General features: G+C 42.8%; 2 protein-coding genes across 2 annotated transcripts in view; one reads left to right on the top strand and one right to left on the bottom strand.

Moving 5' to 3' along the window:
* DLGAP2 (DLG associated protein 2) overlaps positions 1 to 16,469 on the bottom strand; it is a 709,806-nt gene extending 693,337 nt beyond the window's left edge. Inside the window, exon 1 of the mRNA XM_084623310.1 lies at positions 16,322 to 16,469. The gene's annotated coding sequence lies outside the window, so the exon portion shown is untranslated. The remainder of the gene's footprint in view (positions 1 to 16,321) is intronic.
* A 226-nt stretch (positions 16,470 to 16,695) lies between these two features.
* ERICH1 (glutamate rich 1) overlaps positions 16,696 to 20,520 on the top strand; it is a 115,802-nt gene continuing 111,977 nt past the window's right edge. Inside the window, exon 1 of the mRNA XM_084623151.1 lies at positions 16,696 to 16,858. Coding sequence (XP_084479277.1) covers positions 16,720 to 16,858 — 139 coding nt within the window. The 5' untranslated portion in view covers positions 16,696 to 16,719. The remainder of the gene's footprint in view (positions 16,859 to 20,520) is intronic.

Here is a 20,520-nt window from a genome sequence, read left to right as displayed (position 1 = left end):
CAATCACTCTTTCATTTAGACACCACAAGAGGTATACTGTACAGATCCAGGCAAAATAAGAAATGCCTGCATAAAAATCCCTGCCTCCGTTCCCTTCCACTTTTGAGCATTCTTTGGGATTTGAGTCAGTGTCCTTTCAGGGTTCTAGATCCTTCTCCAGGACTCCATTCCTCCCAGTCCGACTTCTCTTCCAAATTGCTGACCTCAGCAGACAGCTCCCCTAGCCTTGGTTGGTCCCACTGTCAAAAAGTTCCCTTTCTCTCTACAAAGGTCTATCTTTTTTCTCTCCCCAACCCGCTGAGCTTTTAAATGCTAGGAATAAGACCTGGATTCTTTGTGCACCTTCTGGGAAAAATTGTACTTCTTCAACCTCCTTCCTGGCAAACAAACTTGGTCAATCTGTTTCCCTGAGGCTTCAGCCACCCATTTAGAGTGAGTCAAGGAATAATTTGATTATTATTTTTTTTTGTCGGAAAATGCTGATTTTTGTCAACTGTAACTTTTCCCAGGAATGTACCAGGTTTGACAAAGCTTTCATCAAGAGACATTTCTCAGGTCCAGGATGGAATTTCTGGTCAGAGAGAGAGAAAGCACACTCACTTCCTCCTCTTGCCAAGATGGCTGAAGCTTGAGGTGGTGGGGCTGGAGGAGGTTTTGTTTCTCCAGTGAGTTCTCTGGATGTAATGGTGAGAGAGTCAAGGACTGTTTGGAGTCTGATGCACAAATTACTTTGCATGGACTGGTGGATCCTGTGGTTCTCTCAGCTGTTTTAGCAACTGATGTTATGAGCCTTGTTACTGTGGGGCCTGGGAGTTGTGCCCCCAGGCCGAAGGCACGTTGCATAGTGGAACTGGCCTGCGGCTGTGCTGGGGGTGGGGAGAGAAAGAAGGGGTGTATATGAAGAGGCAATCAATAGGAGTGCATGTTGTTCAAAAGAAAAGAGTTTGCTCTGGAGCTTCCTGCTGTTGTGGAGTAGCTGCCAGAGGGAGCAGATATGGTAGAACTGGGTTCCCTCTCTCTGGGAAATGATATGCAGAGTGTGTCCTAAGTGTCAAACTGTGCATGGGGTCCTCAGCAGTACAGTGACGCTTTGCCATGGTTGTGGTGTATCACAAATGTAGAGGCAAGTGGCAACTTAGCTGCCACATCTGTGGCTTCCCCTTTCCCTGTGGAAGATGGAGTAGTACTTGTGTCTCCTCTGTTGCAGGGGCTCCAAGGATAAGGGTCAACTGAAGGGAAAAGTAGCTCAGAAGAGGCATTCTTTAGATTCTGAAGTGGGATCTTTTGTTTTTTTTTGTGATCCTGAGGTCCCCAGCAACACAAAGGGAAGTCCTAGTGCTGTTGTGAGTACAATGGCCTATTTTGAATGAGCATCTGAGGAAAAGTGATTATATGAAAGGACGTGGGGTATTTGTTTCCAGTCATGGAGCTGCCACAGAATCATATGCAGAAATCACAGCTGGTCAGGATCAGGCTTCTGGTCAGGACTATTCACAGTTGGAAACATTTTCCTAGGATTTCTTAGGCAAGATACATGATTCAAATGCACTACACAGGAGATGTGGACAAATGTCCCACTAGAGATTTTATTACTGGGACTCTGTTAAAAACTGTAGGATTCTCTCCTACACAATTGAAAGTCATAATTCATGTGCTAGGCGGCAGAGAATCTGATACCAGCTTTTAATCCTAGGGTGAAGTTGAATTTTTCTGAGAATGGTTTGGATTTAAGAAAGGAACGAGAGTCTGAGATGGTACAGTAGCTATTTCTTTATTTCAACCTTCTATTAACCCAGTTCCTGTTTTTTTCCACAATGAAAATATACAGGGAGCAGATATTCAGCATTTAGCTTAAATCTAAAATTTACAATACATCTAGGAATTGAAATGGTGAATTTAAAGGCCCCTTCAAACTTTTCCTGATAAATAAAATAGTGCAACATCTTTCCAATATATTATATTTAGGTTCTATGTATGGTTACTGTAGGTATCCCTGGAAGCCACACACTTGTTTTAGCTGTGATTCTACAGAACACTTTAGTGATGACTGTGGGGTGAGAAAAGGCATGCCCTGTTGATCACATATTCACAAGACTGACAACTGCAGGGACCTTATTAGATGCTATATCTATGGGAACAGTGGACATGTTTATAGAAAGTGCCCAGAAGCATGGGACAATAGGAAAAGATATCACTCCCAGTCATACAAAGCCAGGGGGTCAGAGGATTCCAAGCAGCCCTGCAAGGATTGATGAAGGGCCCATTTTGAGCATCTGGGCCACTCTACCTTTGTGGGAAGGACTGATTTTGTCCTTCACTGATACAGGATTGGGGATGGGTCAGGGAGAGGATGTGGGAACCACTGAGAGTCAGGACGCTAAAGACTGGAGCATTAAACCTGGTAATATGGGGGATGGTCTTGCCTTAGAAACAGAGATAGGGAGGGGGCAAAAGAGAAACATCTGCAGACACAATTGGTTACACAGGAATCTCAGGCACCAGGGATGGATCGACAGGCTACTAACAGACTCTCTAGTTAGAGAGCACGTTTTGATGTGCCCATCTTCAGGAACAGCAATGTTTCTTGAAATTGGAAAGTGAAACAGAGGATCCAAAGACAATGCTCAGTTTATCCTGAGGGTGGCCTACAGTTGCCTGAATTACATAGAGGGTTGCCAAGCGTCCAGTTTTTAACCAGAACACCCCGTTGAAAGGGGACATAACTGGCTCCGCACAGCTCCCTGGAAGCAGCTGGCATGTCCCTGTGGCCCCTACACGGAGGCGTGGCCAGGGGGCTCACCGCTCTGCCCCTGCCCCAAGCGCAACTCCGCAGCTCCCATTGGCCGGGAACTGCGGCCAGTGGGAGCTGCAAGGGCAGTGCCTGTGGACAGGGGCAGTATGCGGTGCCTCCCTGATGCCCCTCCTCCCCCCACCTAGGGGCCACAGGGACATGCCAGCTTTTTCTGGGAGGTGCTTGAGGTAAGCGCCACCTGAAGCCCACACCCTGCACCCTCTCCCATACCCCCTGAGCCCCCTCCAGCACCCAAACTCCCTTTCAGAGCCTGCACCTCGCATCCCCTCCTGCACCCCAACCCTCTGCCCCAGCCCTGATCCCCCTTCTGCATCCAAACTCCCTCCTGGAACTCGCACCCCATACCCACTGCCGTACCCCAACTCCCTGCCCCAGTTCAGAACCCCATCCCACATGCCAAACACCTTGGCCCCAGACCAGAGCCCACTCCCGCAATCCAAACTCCTCATCCCTAGTCCCACCCCAGAGCTCACAACCCCAGCTGAAGCCCTCACCTCCCCACTGCACCCTAACCCCCTGCCTCAGCCTGGAGCCCCTCCACACCCTGAACTCCTCATTTCTAGCCCCTCACCAGAGCCCACACCCCCAGCTAGAGCCCTCACCCCATCACATACCCCAGTCCCCCGCCCCGGCTCTAGCCTGGTGAAAATGAGCAAGTGAGTGAGGGTGGGGAAGAGTGAGTAACAGAGGGAAGGGGACCTCAGTAAGGGGTGAGGCAGGGTGTGGGCAAGGGTGTTCAGTTTTGTGCAATTAGAAAGTTGGCAACCCTAATTACATAGGATTTTCACCAATCCAATGAATAACAGGTTTTCTGTATTTGGTGCTGCCTCGGGCAAGGGGGGGGCAAAGAGAGGAGCTTGTGGACACGTTATAAGCTCATAGGGTAGATAAAAACTGATTCATTAAAAAACATCAGATTTTTTAATTGAAATCAGATTTTGTTTAATTAAAATTAAGTACACATTGAAATAAACCTATTTAAAATTAAATCTGGAATTGACAGCCTAAATTAAGGCCCAAATTTATTAAGTTTTAAATTAAATACAAAAATAATTGTAAGTGCTACATGTTAGCTGCCAAGAAAGCTAAACACCTGCAACCAGAGTTTGTTGAAATACTTCTGACAGCAGTAGCCTCTTCTACAGGTGCAGAGAGAATATTTTCTTCATTTCAGTTTATTCAACTAGTTCAGTTCAACTGCTAATTGGTTCAAAGTTAAGAAATCAATTGAGTGCTGACAGAGCAGGAAAACTTGTTTTTCTCTTCCAATTTATAAATAAATACTAGGTAAGATAATTCCTTCATTTAATAAATCAGTTAGTTCTAAGTGCAAAACTTATTTTGATAAACCTTTTTCTTTTGTATCCAGCACTTTTAAGGTCATTTAATTTAATTATAATAATAATACTAAAACAACTGCTCTTTTGTTCATTTTTATTTGCATTTGCATTTCCATACAAATATAGCTTTACATAAATCATAAGTAAAAATTAATAATCACCTGATAAATAAGAAATGCATCATTCACCATTTTCTAACACAACAAAAAGTAAAAAATAAGAATTTGAATACGTGTCAGTTACACTATATACTTGTTTAAATAAATGTGTCTTAATAGCGTGTATCATCCTGGTTAGCAAAAAGAGGCATCAATTCTTAATGTAAAGGCTATATTTAGTTGCAAATCAACATGTTTAGCTGCAAATCAAATGAGAATCAATCTTTCTTGAGGAAAATAACTAAAAAGTACAAATCCAAAACACAATTAAAACTAATGAGTTAAATCAAGGTTTCCTACTTGCTAATTGAAATCATGATTAAAATTGGTGATTTCAGTTGCTTTGATTTGAGTCAATCTGCCCTGCAAGCCCATTTATTGGGGGATGAAGATTGGGGAGTTACTAAACTTGAGCAACTTCAGGAAGAACCATGCTCTTTGGGATCAAGATCTGGGACTTTGAAGATTAATGAATCAGTCAAAAAAAAGGGGGGGAGGGGACAAAAAGGAAAGGGTGAGAGAAAGGGGTAAATCAGAGGAATTAAAAACAGTACCAAGATGGTCAACTAGACAGGGATTGCAAGTACCTGTGATGACTCAGACCTGAGCCTTTGTTTAGAAGTTACTGAAAATAGCAATTTGGAATGTGCGCTCCATCCTGCATGTGTGCTGGAGGCAAATGGTCTTCAGATTTTGAAGGGTCTTTGGATTTAGTAGAGATCCAAGAAACAAGATTATGTTCTAGGAAAGATGTTTTGGTTGCTCAGAGGACTTGGAGGAGGGGCCCATCCTTCTGGTCCACTGGGCCTGCTACTTATGATGGAGTAATGGTAAGATTTATACATCTGCAATATTGGTGCAGAGAATTGCAGAAATGCAACTAGGAAAGGGGTTGTTATTTGATTTCTATTTTTTGGGTGTGAGGTATCACTGTGTTGCCATTTACAGCCCATAGCATCAAAAGCTGAGGAAAGATCCTTTTTATGGAGGCTATTCCTTTCTTACTGCTGGCTCAACAGCTAGATTTATTTTGGGGTGGGGGGGAGGTATTTTAACAGTTTTTATGGAGTGACCAACAGACAAAATAACCTGAAGTCTTACGAGTTGATGAAACGTATTTACAAGCAGTATGAGTTGCCACAAAGTTACAAAATGTTTCGGGCATTCTCATTTAAGAAGGGCTGGGGCTTTTTTTAAAAGGGAATCAAGTAGTCGATTGGACAGGTGTATGTGAACCCTACTTCAGTGATACAAGATGTGGGTGCAGCCTGTAGAGTTCTCTGACCACTGCTTGGTTCAGGTTGAATGGGACTTTTGGCTGAGGTTACTGGACACTAAATATTTGTTTACTCAATAATGCCGTTGATAATTAGAAAGGTTGAAGGCATCTTTATGGAACGAGAAACTGTCAAGAGTTTTATGCATCCCAGATGAAATGGTGTAAACTGACCATGTGCAACTTGGTGCCCTCTGTATGTTTCTTTCGCAATGTTGAAATACAGCTGATTACAAGTGTTATTTAGCATTGCAGAGTCATTTGGGAGTTCATAGTCGACCACAAGCTAGAGAAAAGTAGACAGGAGGATCTTAAAGGAAGAAAGAAATGATTTAATATCAAAGGAGAAAGCTGGAATCAGCTACATTTGAAAAGGACTTCTGGACAAAAGGCAGGGCAGCCTCCTCTGATGTATTTACAGGATGTAAAGGAAAAAATGCAGTGGGAGATGGTAGAATTACAGAATCCTAACATGGCAGGTCTGCAGGGACCTGCTGGAACTACCTCAGTATAGCAGAGTATTGCAGTGAGCTCATCCAGGGATAAAACATTCCTCCTTTTCAGCAGCAGCAAGTTGTTGACTATTATTGCACGTTTTCCTGCTTTGGCAGATGAGGAATGGTACTAGCTTGTGAGGCTAACAGGGGAGACAGAAGTTCCTGCAGCTACGTTGTCAATAAAGGAAACTCCCCTTGAGGCTGATGCATAGATGGCAAAATCAGAGATTTGTTGATCCCTTTCCTATGGTGCTTCCATGGACTTTCACCAATGCCTTGACTGGAGGCAAGTTGAAAACTTCCTTTTATGAAGGCCCTTCCCCCCGCCCCCAACCCAGAAAAGGGGGAATTGGAAGATATCAGTAATTGGAGGTCTATTGTCCTTTTGAACATGGATTACAAATTTTTTTGCTTCCATTTTAGCCAAAAGTTTGGGGAAGACAGCAGGGAAACTATTACATCCCAGACACTAAAACGCAGTTAAAGGTTGCAAACACTTTGTGTAGTTTGCAGGAAATATTTGAAATTGGGCTATGGAGAAGATGGGAGAGTAATGTTTAGCCTTAGATCAGGCTAAAGCTTTCAGTAAAGTAAACCTACCATATTTATGGTTGGTCCTGTTCAATATTGTATTTCCCTGCAGTTTATTAACCTGCTACAGATCCTGTATCTTCATGTACTATGTTTCCCCTACTAAATGGGTGGAGGAGAGAGGAGGTACAAGTACATTCTGAAGTAAGACAGGGCAAAAATCTTTAATATGCTAATCCTCAATTCCAGTGAGGTTGTGAAGGATTTTAGTTGTTGCAACTCTCCCTAAAGAGGTCAGTGTTGAGAGTGTATTGATCTACAGAAAGAAGATATTGCAGTAGTCCAGAGATATTAGAGCAGCACTTTTAGAAGTGAATACCTACAAATATTGGGATTTTTTAGGATAAATTCTAAATTAATACTTGGGGGAAACACTGACTGAATTAGTCTTAGATACAGTATTATCAAATGTTGCATTATTAGCAGAATTAGGATCTCATCACTGATGGAATTCTTAATTTCTCAGGTTTACTAATTTTTGGGTTCTCACTTCATAACATAAACAGTGTTGGACTTTTAAATGCACAGGTGCACTTTCTAAATACTCTACTATAAGCAACTCTGTCAGGAATATCTGCTGAATCTCCAAAATGAACAAATTGTTTTAAGATCCCATATAAAATAATCTACCCAATATTAATGAACAATAGCTATTTTGTCTGAATCTTTGAACCTTCAGCCAAATGGAACTTACTAAAAAATGATTGGTAGTCAGCAGATCATATGTTCTTTGTCTGCTTCCATTTCAGAAAACAAAATCAACAAACTTAAATTTCTGAACCAATTGATTTTGCTGCTTTCTTTCCATTTAGCCATTCTAAGAACTTCATTAATAGTAGGTTCTTTATTATCAAAATCTCTTTAGTACAAAATTACCCTCTTAAAGCTGAAATAGTTAAGAGCAACTCCTTGGATTGAAAGAATATCAGATTCAGTGTTAGATGGAACCTCCAAGACGTTAAAATAAATTTTTAAAATTAGTTGCCTTTAAGTAACACACAAATAGCAAATCCAAGTAAGAATTAATCAGCCAGAAAAATGTGCCAGTGGTTAGATGATAGAGCTATGAGCTGCCATGAAGGAAACCATGCAGCCAGCTTCATGTTCCAGCAACCAGCAAGAGCTGAAAACCGAGAGGTTTGAATTTTACTCCAAAGGGAAAATGAGCTTTATGAGCTTAGCAGCCATCCTTCTCACCAATGAGAGCCCAAAAGACTTACCAGCCAATGGAAAAGAATAATATTTTGCATATATGTAGCATTTTTCAATTGTAGATGACAACATTTTACTAAGGTGGGTAAGCATAATTAAAACTACATGTTACAATCAGAGATCCTATTCAAGGAGGGGGAATAGAAGGAAGAGAATTTATGTAGACAAACAAGAGACCTCAAATGTAATTGTTTTACTGATATCTCCTGTTTTATGAAATAAGATCCAGAAAGCTACTGGTAATGCAGATTTATAAGATTTGGAAGTGAGATGGAGAAAGACAATTCAGATAAGAGGAGAACCTCACTTACTTTCCCATCAGAGTGAGGATAATTAGTATCATCCTCTATTCGTTCATTTAGGGTGAAAACCACTGCTGTGCAGAGAATACAAGATAGGCCTTGTACTGATCCACTGCACAGAGTGAATTTCACCCTTAGGACATATCTGCACTGCAAAAAAGGTGTGTTCTTAACCCAGTTAAAATAGCAGTGAAGACACAACAACTCAGCTTTTAACTTAGGTTAGCAGTTTGAATTCAACTCAAGGCTGCCCTATAGGCTTACACTTGACCTGTTAACTTGACTTAAAAATCAAATTGCTGTATCTTCACTGCTATTTGTTAGCTAAGTCAGGTTATCTAACCCAAGTCAGAACACGTTTTTTGTTTTGTTTTTTGAGTGTAGACAGAACCTTAAGTGAATGAAACAAATGAGTCAGCTTCTCTCCTACTCTTTTAGGGCTCTGTTTAGACAAAATCTGATGTGTACCAAAGTTTATGCTACATAGCTTCATATCCCAGTTGCTTATTAAACCATAAATTGTCAAGGATTGAACAGGGGTAGGGCGTAGGTCTGTTTTTTGGGTTGCCCGGGGAGCGCAAAAAGGAAGTGGAGAGTTCTCTCTCTTTCCTGCCTTCCATTCAAAGAACAACATTCCAGGAACAAAACCTCCACACAGGCTACTGAAGCAATTTGTTTTATGTTGTTTTTATGGGCTACTTGTGAAGGTAGGAGAATGACATGAAAGCTGGGAACTTCATTCTACTCCTTACTGAAACAAGACACCCACTAATACAAAACTGTTCCTCTCTGGTACCTGACTGATGATGATTCTGTAAAGCACCAAATTACCCAACATCATTTGTTTTTTACTCGCTTGAATTTAATACCACAGTACCGTCACTGGCAAAGCAGTCCAACTGCTCACTGTGGAATATAGGTGCACAAACTGATGTGCTCATAGAAGCTGCTCTCATTATACTGCAAATGCCATCTTCAAATGCCATTACTACTTAAAGAGGCAATGTCAATTAATAAAAAAATACTTCCATGAACAAAAATTACCTACTAAAGTTACCCATGACAACTAAGAGTAAAGAGAAAATATTTTGTTTACTCTTTCAATTTGTTTACTTTGAGCCTCTGATAGCATTTTGTATGTAATCAGTTTCACTATTGTCAGATTAGCCAGTTATTTTTTTTTAGCAACAGCTTTAAAAGCAGTCACTGGAGTTAGTGGATGCTGACTCCCATTCTGTGATGAGAGTATCAACTATTAGCGTATCTGACCCATATCAGGTGACTGCAGCCTCGAAATAAAGACTCCACTATTCCTCTGTGTCACACATTTCATTATGAAAATGAGAGAGGAAAAATATTTTAAATGATAGAAGAATGTGGCTATAAAACATAGAAGTTAGTAGGAGATCTAAGGGCTAGTGTCTTGCTTGAAACTATTTGAGAGACACAAGAGGGTGAGATAATATCTTTTATTATCTCACCCACCTTGTCTTTCTAATAGCCTGGGACCAACACAGCTAGAACACAAGCTATTTGCAATTCACTTCTCAAAACTCACCAAGACAGAGAAAACGGAAAAGTCAGTGAGGAAAATGGAATAGTTGGGTAAGCTGTGTAAGAAGTATAGTATCTAGAAAATCAGAGAGCAGATAAAAGCAAAAAGGCAAAAACTGAGAGTCAGAGAAAGAAACATAACAATAATTAGTTCTGCTGAAGTGTAATATGGTGCAGGGGGCACATGCTTAGTATTGAGGTATTTATGGAATGTAGCATGACCATTTGTAGTCACAGTCAGGTCTATTACAATAGGGATTCTGATTCATCCATACCTAGTTATACTTATGTTTGATCATAGCTGTTGACATACTGTCTGTTATACACAGGTATTCTTAACTAGTGGAGGAAAGGAAGCTGTACGGTTCATGGATATCTGAGTTTAGCAAGGTAAATTATACAGCATTTATTCCCCCCCCCCCCGATATTAAAAGGAAGAGGTCCTCCCTCTATCCTAATAATGAAATACTGTATCAATACAGAAATATTTGTTCTGTATAGTAGATTTCTAACAACTGATATAAAGTATCGTTACCATCATACTTGAGGGGCTAACATTAGTTTTCTGCTTTAATGGGCCGCAATCGTCTGTTTTATCATGCATGTTTAAATAAGCTAATTCACTATGGTGATGAACGGAAGTAGCTAATAAGGATTGTCTTGTTCATGCACTAAAATTGCAGCAGCTGTTTTTGTTTGACTGATGTTGTTTGAAAGAGGCCCCTGATGGTAAACCATAGAAAAAACAAGGGACGTTTCAATGTTCTCTCTATTACCAAAATTACTTATAGGATTATAACAGTCATAAAAAGAAATTGCTTTGACTACATTTAACTGCAAAAGATTTTCCCCCTTGCATAGTAAAGATAGGTGCACAATTTTAACACTTTTCTTAAACCTAAAAAAAATTATTCCATTGAGTATTCTGCATCATGTATTCTAACAAAGTTCTCTATCAAGCCAAAGTTCCATCATGGAAGATATTATTTATGAATCCCTTTCTAATATTATTGTAGCATCCACTATTAGAGTACAATGCTGTACTTGTGAAGAGAAGGGATAGCTCTATCAGGATAATCAACATACGATGAAGACAGTAAGGGAGATCTCATAGTGCTGAGTTTCCATGGGAATTTGTCATAGGTTCCAAGGCCAGACGGGATCATTGTGATCATCTAGTCTGGCCTCCTCCTTTAAATCATGATTTAAAGACTTCAAGTTACAGAGAATCCACCATTTGCCCTAATTTAAACCTGTAAGTGATCCATGCCCCATGCTGCAGAGAAGGCAAAAGAAAAAAGTCAGGAAAAGAACCAGGGTCTCTGACCTGTGGAAAATTCCTTCCTGACCCCACAATACAGGACATAGGAATTAATTCAGGGAAATCCTATTTGAACTCTAATATATCTTTCAGAAAAACATCCAGTATTGATTTAAAAATTGTTGTGAGTGCTCAGCACCTTTCAGGATCACATATGTTGAATACCTAATAAAGCAACCACTTGCCTTCACAGTTATCACATTTTATTAATGAATATTCCAGTAACTTGACTTTAGGCATGAGTGAGGGCTTTATTAGAATACAATTATGCCTCAAGTGATCTCAGTCAGAGCTGAGGGTGCTCGGGACTTTGCAGATTGAAACCCTAATCAAGCAACTTTTTTTGTCTTGAGAATATACCATATCTAACATTGTTCAAATTCAGTGGGACTTTTTCCTAAGTAAAAGCTGTGAGTGAAATCCTGGCCCCGTTGAAATCACTGGGAGTTTTGCCATTGACTTCAACAGGGCCAGGGCTCCATTCTGTAGATTTTGGCTCTTGCTTAATATAGTACTGCTCCTGATCACCTCTGTTAAGTACTCTTTGTTTACTGAGTGCTTATTTAAAAAAGGTTTCACTGTAAATGTAGTTTAAAATTACACTAGATATTTAAATAATCTGCAAAGTAGAACTACAAATTATAAGAAGCTAGTCAATAAGTATTTCCTACATTTTTTCCCAATGGAAATTAGGTATATTGCTTGAAAAGTGCATGCAAATAGCATTTTATAGCACTAAGGAAAAATGCTAAAAAAAAATCTCAAATAGAATCAACTACATTTGACAGATCTAGCCTTTATTTTTTGTTTAGTTAAATTATGCAGACTTAATAAATGTATTCTTTATTCTAGGATCACACAGGCTCTGAATATAACACTCAGAATTAACTCTCCAGTGCATAACACTCAGTCATAAAATCATTAACATAATCTGATACAATTTTAAACGACAAACCAGATATCTTCAAGAGCATACAAAATGATTCATGACTAAAAACAACAAAATCCCTTTTAAAAGAAAAAGTAATAAAATCTGGTTGATCTTTTTAAAAATAATGCAGCTGGAAAAATATAAAATTGCATTCATGAAACTAAATACTTTGTTTACTCCATGTGGAATGACTTTTTAATAGGTTTTTTTATGTATAATTGCTGAGCTCTGAAAATACAAAAAATGGAAATCTTCTACTACCCCCGTTTTGTCCTAATAACTTTCCAGAGAGAACACAAATACTGAATGGAAATTGATAGCGTACATTAGGTATCTTGAATATATTTGCATTAGAAAATAATTTCAACATCTGCAGCACATCTAGAATCATTTCTTAAAATCAATCCTTTACAGCTAATGTACTCCCATGGTGTATTGCAGGATACAGTACAAAGAATTAAGCTCACACCACCCCAGGAAAAAAAAAACCCACACCAGGGTTGTCAGTAATCTACAGTTGGGCTCCTTCACATGTTCAAGAAAAGCCTTAGTGTAGAAGTGTTCATACTTCTAGTCATAATCTACATAGACAGGGTGACCAGATGTCCAAATATTAAAGGCTTTGTCTTATATAAGCAACTATTACTCCCCCCCATCCTGATTTTTCACACTTGCTATCTGGTCACCCTATGTAGATGATCTGAAGTATTGGATTTCTTCAGATTTTGTCAGTTCTCCAGTTTTGCAGCATTATAGCTTCCAGAGAAATATAGATGAAACACACCATCAATTAAAGAGCACTTCAGTTTGATAGTCTTGTTCCTGGGTATACACAATCAAGACTGATTCAAGTTTAGTGGAACACATGATTTTGTTTTAATTTGGAAGTGTGTCAACTATCACTTGCTTCCAAGACATAGTAAACCAATTTAAACCTGTAATGTAGTAAAATACAAATGGAAACAAACTGCAAAAAGGACATAATTAATGTCTGAGTTAAAAAAGAATTTATAATACTAGGGGGAAAATGCCACTAGTTGTATGTATAATGCACTTGAAGATAGACACACACATAAAATGAGCTTACAGATAAGAATACACAAATTACAACTGAAAAAAATCAGGGCCCTAATAGTAAAATCATTAGATTGCAAAGTCTGTCAAAACCTGGACAATGAAAGAAATAAAACATAGTCTCATCATCTTGACTAATTTTTGATATGTATATATTCATCTTTGCATAGTGAGATTTCCCCGTTGAATCAGAATGACTAGATTTGGTCTAAAATTGATATTAGGATTGTTTAAACTTTAAACAAACAATTTAAAGTCCTAATCCTGCAAAGCCTTATTCAAAAGCAGTATTTCTATTGAAGTTAATGGGACTACCCATGTCAGGAGGGACTCTGTATGGGTGCTAAGGATCCAACTGGAGTGGAAAAACTTCACCATCCATTTGATCCTAACCCCTCAGAGTTACAAGGGATAAGAGGAGGGTTGAGGAGAAAATGGCTCTGGGAAGCTTTTTTTTAAAGAGGTGCAAATTAGGAGTTCTTTATGCTTTTTCTGGCATATTATTCAGCTGAATTTTGCATAACTGATGTTACTGAACATATTGGTCTTGGTAAAATGATGGGGGGGGGTAATTATTACTATTTCTGAGATGAAAGATTTGAATACCTACAAATTGTTATTGTACTCCTCCTTTTCCCCTCATCCTCCAATATGTACTTGGTGCACACAAAATTTTAATCTGTTCTCTGCATCTAAAGATGAGATCACACCATCTGAAATTCACTATCTAAATCGTCATGAAATAGAAAATGCAACAAAACACACTGAAATCTGTCGCAATTGCTAACACAGCCTTAGTCACCAGCAGCCACCACAGGACAATTTGGCTGATAGAAAATCCTGATTAATGACTTCTTCATTTTAGCATCAAGGCAACAGGCTGAACTGCTATGACTATTGGCTCTTCCTCTTTACAAGCCTTATATAATCTACTAGTTTCCAAGAGCAACGAAAGATATGGGGGGGGGGCATATTAGAAGTATTTTATAACTTTCCAGTCATGATATTCCTACGTAGAGATTAGATCTGACTTTGTTACAGTACGGGGAGAGTGTGGGTGTGGTTCTATCTCCCTAGAGGGTTTCTAGAGAGGTGTTCAATCCTTTATTCCACAAAGTAATTAGACATGCTAGTTTGTAATTGATTCCCCACCACAAAGAGTGTAGTTAAATTATTAATTTTTTTAATACTTAGTGTACTGTACATAACGTGTTTAGTACATCAAATGCAGCTGCATGAAAATGCCAAGTGCTTAAGTGATTTTGGTTGCCACAAAGGCACTTAACATGCCTTTCTGAAAAGCAATCCTCAATATTTTCTGGTCACTAGTGAGCTATAGCTCACGAAAGCTTATGCTCAAATAAATTTGTTAGCCTCTGAGGTGCTACAAGTCCTCCTTTTCTTTTTGCGGATACAGACTAACACGGCTGCTACTCTCACCTATCTGGGATATAATTTCGACCTATGGGTCCCCTCCGCCCCTCCTTTTATCTCCCTGTTTAGAAAGATGGAGGAAGTCACTGGAGCTTCTTCACCTTACCCAAGTTGGCTACATTGATAAGACACAAGCAATATGATTTATTGCCTTAGCCTTATTTGGTCTCCTATACAAGATGCAGACTGCACTGATCAAGCCAACCGCCCCTCAAAGCCAGAGTTACCCTCCACAACAGGCAGCATCCCAGCTCCAGGCAAGGGACAATGCCAGCAGCATCTCGGTTCCATTTCTTGAAAAGCGTCCGGACTCAGCTATCCAAGCAAGGGAAATGGATCTCCCCTTTTTCGCTAAATCCAAACTCCCTCCAAGCCCCTTCCCGTTCTTCCCTGCCCCTCCTTTCCCTTTAGCAGCACCCTGCGCAGCCCTCTCCATGGTACCCCCTGTTCAGGGCTGAGCCAGTTATCAGTTACCTCCGCACACAGGATAATCACACACACCCCAGCATCCCCCCCCCCCACCTCCAAGCCGTTGCCCCGGGACTAATGCTCATTGCTGGTCCCTTTGAGAACCGCCGCCAGTGCAGTACACCACCGAGAGGACGTGGAGGAGGCGGCTTGGTTACACCAGCCTTTTCTCTGGTTTCAGCCTCACATAGCAACCCTTACAATGATGGTCTGTGAAAACCCACCATCCTCGCTGACAGCACTTTCGTCCCTTCCAGGCAAAGAAATCAGATGCACGGTGTCCCCCTTCCCACACATCAATTCTCCATTCCAGCCAAAAGCCTTACTCTGCCCTACTGCATGGATATAAATCCAGGAGGAGCCCCCTCTTCCTTCCTCCTCCCGGGCTGGTCAGTCTGTATCATACACGTTTAACATGTTCTCTGTGTGTTTCTATCAGGCATGGCGCGCGCGCGCATTTTGTGCAATGCTTCTTTTAATCGCAAATCCCCTCAACCCCTGTTTCACGCTCCAGTCAGCTGTAGGGCTTCCACTTTTGCACGCGGGGCCGAAAAGCGCAATTGTCACCGTCTCTTGCCTTCTGGAAGAAGAGCCACAGCTGACGGTTTCACACCCTGTGCCGGCGGTCAGCACCTTGGACACCCAGCGGCGGCGGCAGCCCCCAAAATCAGCTGCATCCTCATCAGCACAGAAGTGCTGGGACCCGAGGGAGCGTAGCGACAACCAACAACCCCAGCAGCAGCTGCTCAAACCCAACATCCCAGCGGTGCTCAGCAGCTGATGCGCCCCCAGGCAGTGCAACGAGAAAGACCCTCTCTTGCAACCCTCACGCCGATACCTAACAGAAGCAGCCCCATCCCTAGGACCTGCAACAACCCTGCTAGCACCTGCTGCCGCTCTCTAACGTTGCTCTCCTGAGGCACAGCTGCAGATGCCTCCCGCCCAACCCGACAGCAGCAAAGCAGCTCCTGCTAAGACCAGAATGCCACAAGAAACCCCCGATGCACTCCACCCCCAACAGCCACACCGCCCCCACGATTCCAACAGGATTTAGCTGCGTCCACAAAACAAGCCCAGCAGCAGCTGTACCCTCGCCCCCAAACGCGCTCAGCAGCTGCACTTCTCATGGTTTTTAACAAGAGTCTGTCAGACTTTGCAGCCCAAGATCCACGCTCAGCCCAGTCGTTTCGCTCCCGTCTCTTCATGCTGACACCCCAAGTCCTGCATATCCTTGGCCACTGTGCCCCCGGTCTCCCGCCTGCAGAGGCTACATTAGCCTGGGAGCAGCAGTGCCCCCAGCCTGGGGCACTCACCGGCATGAGACAGAAGATACCCATCACCGTGTCCTTACCTTTTTCAGCGCTGACATTCTAGTACATTATTGATTTAGCAGGTGCCGGGTTGCATGTTGGGCTGGCGGGTCAAGTGAGGGGGAAGCCCGGGCAGGAGGTGGCGGAGGAGGAGCGGGGTGTGTATAACATTTCCCCCCCTCGCAGCGGTCACACACGCTGGGGCATTGCACCGCTTGCTCTTCCCCTCGCGCGAGCCATGCGCTGCTGCCGCCGGGGCTGCTGCTGAGCTTGCAGCTGTCAAACCCCGCTCTCCACACGGCGCGCGCGCTCTGCGCAGCCGCGCTCCCCCGGCCGGAGCGCGGCAGGCGCGGCGCGGGGGCCGTCCGGACGCAGCCGCCATGCCAGGAAGGTCCGCTCTGCGCCCCGGGCGGGGGCCGCCCCTCCGCCGGCAGCGCCAATGGGCGCCGTCCCCGGCCGGGGGTGGGCGCGGCCGGCTGGAGAGGGAGCTGGAAGGGCGGAAGCCTGGGGCGCGCTGTCAGGGCCCTGTGCCGCGGCCGGAGCTGCGTGTGGGGCCATGTCTGTCGGCAGGAGGCAAGGTGCGGTCGCGGGGCCGGGGCGCTTCAGGGATCCCCTGCCTGCTCGGGGGCGGTGCGGGCCGGCGGTTCCGCTCGCCCGCTGCTCGGTCCGGGAAACGTTTCCAAAGTTCCCGTGAGCCCTGCCCCAGGGACACACGGGCGCGGAGCCGGCTTCCCCGCGCGCCCGGGCGGTTGCGGGAGCCGGACCGGGAGGCAGCGGGCGGCAGGTTGGGGGTGAGGAGCCCTGGGGCCAGGGACTAGGAGCGGGGAGGAAGCCTGGGGCCTGGATGGGGCTTGTTACTGGCGGGGAGAGCCCAGTAGCCCAGGAAGGGGAGGCTGGAGTGGGGGATTCAGAGTGGCAGCCGTGTTAGTCTGTATCCGCAAAAAGAAAAGGAGGACTTGTGGCACCTTAGAGACTAACACATTTATTTGAGCATGAGCTTCCCTGAGCTACAGCTCACTTCATCGGATGCGTTCATCGGAGTGGGGGAGTGAGCCTGAAGTAGCTTGTGGGAAGGGTGCTGTCATGGGGTCGGGGGGGAATCGCCGGAAGCAGCCTAGGAGGTGCCAGGGAGAGCTGGGAGGGAGTCTGGGGTGTGCCTACAGTGCCTGTGAGGGTTGGTTTCAGAGTAGCAGCCGTGTTAGTCTGTATTTGCAAAAAGAAAAGGAGGACTTGTGGCACCTTAGAGGTGATCTGGAACAGCCACTGCTCTACCTCGCCACTTCCCTTCCCTCCCCTCCCCCCCACCAGCCGAAGCTCCTGTCCCATGCCAGGGACAGCATGCTGCTCCTGCTTTACTGCCCGCCGCTCCACATGGGCTGAGCGCTAGCATGGAGAGGCTGCCTGCAGACCCAGCACCACAACAAATCCGGATAGCAGGGAGGAGAAGCGATAGGAAAAACTTGCTGCATGTACGAAATTCCACGAAGTATGCAGATAGGCAAGGACAGGCATGGAGCTGTCTGTGTGAGTGTCATGTCCAGTGTGTGACACTTAGTAGATCTGCAAGGATAGATTATATTTGTAGATAAACGTGTGGCAGCCTTTGAGTGCTCTAATTAATTGGCCTTGTGTCGTTAGAAAGAGTGCCTTGCAGGGTGTTTTTTGGGGGGGCGGGAGGAAGAGCGGGGATAAGCAACAAGCCATTAAAACAAGATTCTGCCTGCCCTATGTGGACCCTGAAGATTGCAGTAATTTTAGAAGACTAGGTGCTTGTAGCTGTGTTCTTGAGCAAAAGTTACCCTCCTCTTGCTGTGCACTTGCTGCTGCTGCCTCCTTTCACCCCAGAAGTTGAGTTCCTGTTAAGGTTCTGTAATGCTTCTATGCAACCCCTTTCTAAATTCATCTTAATAGTCTTCCCCTTTCTCTCCCCTCAAAAAACCTTTCTCACTTTTGGCTGAAACTGTCAATGCTTTTTGTTGTCCTCGAGATGAGTGTGTGCGCACAAATGCTTGGAGCTGTTTTGTGCAGTTGGAGTTATAAAATTTTGGGAAAATAGACTTTTTCCTGTTTTTGCAATGTGACTGCCTTTGAGGGATTTTTGGTTTGGGGGGCTTGTTTTTTTGTGTGTATCTATTTCTAAAAATCTGAACATTGAAAGTTGCAGCTTTGCACTTAAATAATCCTAATGGAACAGTGTTACTGCTAAGCTTCTAAAATGCAATTATTTTTCACAATTTTTTATCAGTTTAAAACTTAATATGGAGTAAGAACAATAAAACATTTTATGTTGTAAAGTGTGTATATGCAGCTAGTTAAGTATACCCTGGCTGGTTCTGAATCTTGTAAGCTCTACAAGTCTATCCCCTACAGAGCAAAGACTTTGCAATTTCTGCAAGCCAGATAACTATGGATTGTATTTATTTATTTGAAAAACAAAATAGGAATTATATAAATCTAATATAATGTTAGGGATCCTGAAATAGTAGAGAATCATGGAAGGCATCCTCTTTGAGCCCCTGCTTCATAAAACCTTCTGCAGTCCATCAAACAAGGGAATAAGACAGTGTTCTTCAGGATTAACTCTTTAGGCTCTGCTTCTGTGTCTTCCTTTTATCTTAGCATAAGGAGGAACCAGCCACTGCTTGAAGAAAACTGTAGCCTTAACCTGTGGAGGCTGGCCTGAGACTCTTGATATAAGACTTGCTAATGGAGCCAAGGTTGCCTGGCTGATCCCATTAATTGATATTTCTTTCACGCATCTTCTCTCATGGGGTGATCTGATACTATTGAGAGAGAAACTTAAGTAGCAGTTGAAAGGGAGAAATGTCTATTTGGAACATCTGTTTTTATGTATGATAGGAGTAGAACAAATAAGGCAAGCAAGTCCCAATCCTCTTAATTTGGAGGAATTTTTAGTGTTCAGTACGGTGTGTGTAACTCTCCTGTTGTTAACAAATATTTATATGGGCCGCATCTCTGCAGTATTTCCCTGGAATGTGATCTATTTAGCTTCTTGTAAAATAAAGACAACTGAGTGAGTTTCTTCCCTAGGAAAACTGCATGTGTTTACCCCTCCCTCTTTTAAAAATAAATATTGAACCCATTCATGATGCTCATACAATAAACCAGGGTGTATAAGCATTATATATCTTGTTACTTATAAGGACCTACCTGGGCATTTCCCCCGTACCCCCTCCCCCCAACTGCAAACCAAGGTAGGCATGGAATTTGCCTTCTCCCCACTTGTGGCTCCCTTGGCCTGACTGGAGATGCCCCCTCTCCCCCCACCCCGTACAATGCCTATTACCATAGTATCTGCACACCTCAGAACACAAACAAATTAATCTCACAGCACTCCTGTGAATTACAACAGTATTACTATTCCCACTTCAGTTTGGGAACTGAGGTATGAAGTGATTCACTTGTCTGCTGTCACACATGTAGTCTGTGCCAGTGCTGGAAACTGAACCTAGACTGTCTCCATCTCAGTCTAGTTCTTAACCACAAGACTGTCCTCCTTTCAAGCAGAAAAGATATTGCAATTTGTGCAATAAGTTGTTTCCTTTCTGAACATCTATCAAATTCTTTTATTTTAAATGGTGAAACCTATTTTGAATACCTTTCATCTTATAATTTTCAGTACTGCTCCCATTAGAAACACCATGTTAAAGTATTACTATGTCAGGTCACACATTAAAGAGAGATGTTCGCTTCCCAGACTGTGCTCCAAAACTGCCATACTCATGATTGCAGCATCAGATCTTAAATCAGTGAATAAATATTCTCCTTAAACTGTGTCTAAGCCAATGTGTAGTTACTGAACAGCAGCCTAACGTAGGGAATCAGAAGAGAAATGGAACCTAGCTTGTCTAGGCTTTTATAGAGAACCCATCACCTACAGTATCTGTGGAAACCTAAAGTTAGATCTCAACCTAATAGACAATCTTTGTCTCTTCAAAGCAACATGTAAACAAGAATATCTCTCTGGCAGAGACGTTTGCTGGAAACGGAGGGGAGGGGCATGAGGCTGGTATGCTCAGCATTACTGTGTGTGATGAACTTTCCTGTATTTTTTATTAATATGCTGCATTTCTATGTGCGTTCATGATAGGTTATTTGTTGTGGAGTTAGGTCAAAAGGGATTGTCAGGGGAACCAAGCAGGAAAGGTAAATCAATGTTCTAAATAAGGAGCATCCCAACAAATACTCAAACATGATAGTCAGGCTTATGGTCCTGAAG

This window comes from Lepidochelys olivacea (genome assembly GCF_965140295.1).
Source record: "Lepidochelys olivacea isolate rLepOli2 genome assembly, chromosome: 3".
Taxonomy (NCBI): Eukaryota; Metazoa; Chordata; order Testudines; family Cheloniidae; genus Lepidochelys; species Lepidochelys olivacea.
The sequence above is the reverse complement of the archived record's forward strand: the minus strand, read 5'-3'. Positions and strand labels throughout refer to the sequence as shown.